Source organism: Saimiri boliviensis, chromosome X, assembly GCF_048565385.1.
Source record: "Saimiri boliviensis isolate mSaiBol1 chromosome X, mSaiBol1.pri, whole genome shotgun sequence".
In the NCBI taxonomy this organism is placed as follows: Eukaryota; Metazoa; Chordata; class Mammalia; order Primates; family Cebidae; genus Saimiri; species Saimiri boliviensis.
The window spans coordinates 109,872,008-109,874,717 of record NC_133470.1 but is presented as its reverse complement, the minus strand read 5'-3'; the positions used below and the strand labels follow the sequence as shown (position 1 = coordinate 109,874,717).

General features: G+C 52.7%; 1 protein-coding gene across 1 annotated transcript; it reads right to left on the bottom strand.

Annotated features, from left to right (window-relative positions):
- Window positions 1-1,063: 1,063 nt before the first annotated feature.
- Window positions 1,064-2,494, bottom strand: LOC101036423 (DDB1- and CUL4-associated factor 12-like protein 2). Its single transcript, XM_003931106.3, has one exon. The coding sequence runs from the start codon at window positions 2,447-2,449 to the stop codon at window positions 1,064-1,066; it is 1,386 nt and encodes a 461-aa protein (XP_003931155.2). The 5' UTR covers window positions 2,450-2,494.
- Between the last annotated feature and the right edge of the window lie 216 nt (window positions 2,495-2,710).

Sequence of the window (2,710 nt, the reverse complement as noted above, 5' to 3'; positions counted from 1 at the left end):
AAATATCCTCAAATATAACATTTTCTATTAAAAACAACAACAGCAAAAATATCCAGTCTATATCCTAGATCAGTATACATTCTGCCCAGCCTGCCATACATTCCACATTCACATTTCCTGCTTTGCATGTTGGCTCCAATGCACTGTGCAAGTTTTTCAAACAACATATGTTCAAATATATTCACAAGTCTTGATAGTACTAAGGCAACAAGTGAAAAAATACACATTCTTTTATCCATTTAAGGACAGGTAATAACAACTTAACTAAGGTTTGAAAGGTAAAAAAAAAATGGTTGTTTCAACTTTCAGATTAATTCTGAAAATTCAGTGAAAAAGAAATCCTGCACTCCTAAAGTGTTCTGACTAATTAAGTTTGATACAAACAAAAGATTCTATGAAAAGTTCTTTTAAAAGAGAATACACTTTAGAAAAGCATTTTAGCACTAACAAGGTAAAAACTATATACACTAAGATCACAACTTCAAAATTGTTTACAAAAGTAGGTAATCTAATCTAGAAATTGGAATGTATTTTCCCAATCGAACAATGCTATAAAACTATGGTAAGCTCTCCAGAAAAGACGTAGAAACACCCTGCTTAGTAGAAAATTTTCTCTTAGTATACCACCTATCTGCAATGAAAAATAACTAAAAACAATGCTGTTGTAATAGTGGTAACGAGGGGAAAAAGGGAATATATGAAATTCTAAGGGCACGACTGCATCTCTTTAAAGAAACAGAATATATGAATCACTCAAAGAAAATGCAACTAAAGATTAACCAAAATTCTTTGCATGAAAATTCAAAAAGATGATGTTGGACAGGAGTCAAGAAGTCTTAAAGCCAAGTTTTCATTGACCAAAAGATCACTCACTAGCTCTGCTTGGAAGAGTACAGGTTAAGCTGGGCTGGTTCCAACTGGAAAGCAAAAGACACAGAGAGTTAATTGCAAAAACAAAAAACAAAACAAAACAAAACAAACAAAAAAAAACGCAGCATGAAGTAGTAAAATCAAGCAGAAGTGAAAGGTACATCTGTGCACCTGGAGAACAAGGCATCCATCCTTAGCTCCAGAGGCCTGCGTAGTTTCCATGGAGGCCTGCAGGGAGGGGTCCCCCACCCACAAAGAGTTTCATCTCAGGCCAGTTGTAGCAGTGGGTGTACAGCGCACTGGGCAACTCTTCCACGCCAGCAAAGTAATTCACCCAGAAATCATCGTGGTTGAGCCAGCCTCTGCCACAGTCAAGCCTGAGCTTCCTCCCTGCAGGTTCCAGAGCGGAGTCGAGGCCGGCGGGGGTTCTCTCCTCCAGGAACTTCTGGGCGCGGATGTCATAGAAGAGCAGGGAGCCATGGCCGGTGCCCACAGTGATCATGTGGCGGTAGATGCTCAGGGACCGGACGCCCGTGCCACCCTCTCGAGAGCACAGGGGCCGGATGTTCTGCTGGCCCTGGCGCAAATCCAGGAAGGAGACGTGGGAATGAGAGCCCACGGCGTACACAGACATTTCATCGCAGTAGGTCAGGCACACATTATCCCGGAAGTAGGGCAGCCTGATGGACAGCAGCCTGGATAGTGTGCTCCGGACTTTCCACAGGTGGAAGTAGCCATCCAAGGACACGGCTCCCAGCTCCTGGTTCTTGCCACTGAAGGCCAGGGCCCGCACTTTGCGGTTGCCCGCGTTGGTGCTGACCCGGGGGATGCTGTGCACATCCCTCGGACGAATGTGGGCATATACGGGGAGACCCACCTCACTGTGCCAGGCAATGGTGCCATCGAGAATGTCCGGGTCCATTCGCCACAGCGCCACGGTGCCGTCGCGGGAGCCGCTCACAGCCACGGTGTCACTCAGCCAGGCGATGGCAAAGATCCAGTCCTTGTGGCCATGGCGGTCGCCCAGGCACAGGGGATCCAGGGTGGGCAGGCGGTAGACGGCCAGGCTGTTGGGGTTTTCGCCGCCGGTGGCTAGAAGCGTCTTGGAGGGATTCAGCTCGATGGCATGGATGCCGGAGCTCCGACGGGCCTGGGTCAGGCTGCCATCCTTGTCCCGAATGAGGGGGATGCGTGTGATGTGGCCGGACTGCACGTCTACCACTACGAGCGTGTTACACTTGGTGCCGCACACCACCTGCCTGGAGTTCAGCCACTGAGACGCGAACACCTTGTTGAGGGTGCCCAGGTCTAGCTGGCGCTCCGTCAGCAGCTCGGGCAGCCTCTGTACCGCGTAGCCCCGCAGCTCGCTCTCGAAGCCCTGGAGCCCCGCGGATCCCCGGGCGCCTACCTCCCGGCCCTTCAGATAGTGCACCACGGAGAGACGGGTCAGCGGCCGCCTCTGCCTCTTGGGTAGCAGCGACCCCTCTCCGTCCGCCGAGCTCTGCGACGGCGAGCTCCCGGCGCCCGCCTCAACCGCCGGCGCGCTCCGCTTCCTGCTACCTGTTTGCTGCTGGGCCATGGTGGGCGGCGGGCGAGCTGCGGCAGCACTACGTTAGTGGCGGCGGCGGCGCGTGGCTCTCCTGTTGGCCGTGACGGCAGCGTGGATGGCTGCGCTTCCGTGTCAGCCCGGACCGCGGGGTCTCTAAGGCTGAGGTTGGGGCGTCCGCTGGCACGGAGCCTTCGGAGTCGGAGGCGCGGCAGCGGCGGACCGGCGAGGGACGCGCGGACTAGGGCGGCGGTAGAGGTGCAGACCCAGGCGAGGGCGGGAGGTGCGTCTGGC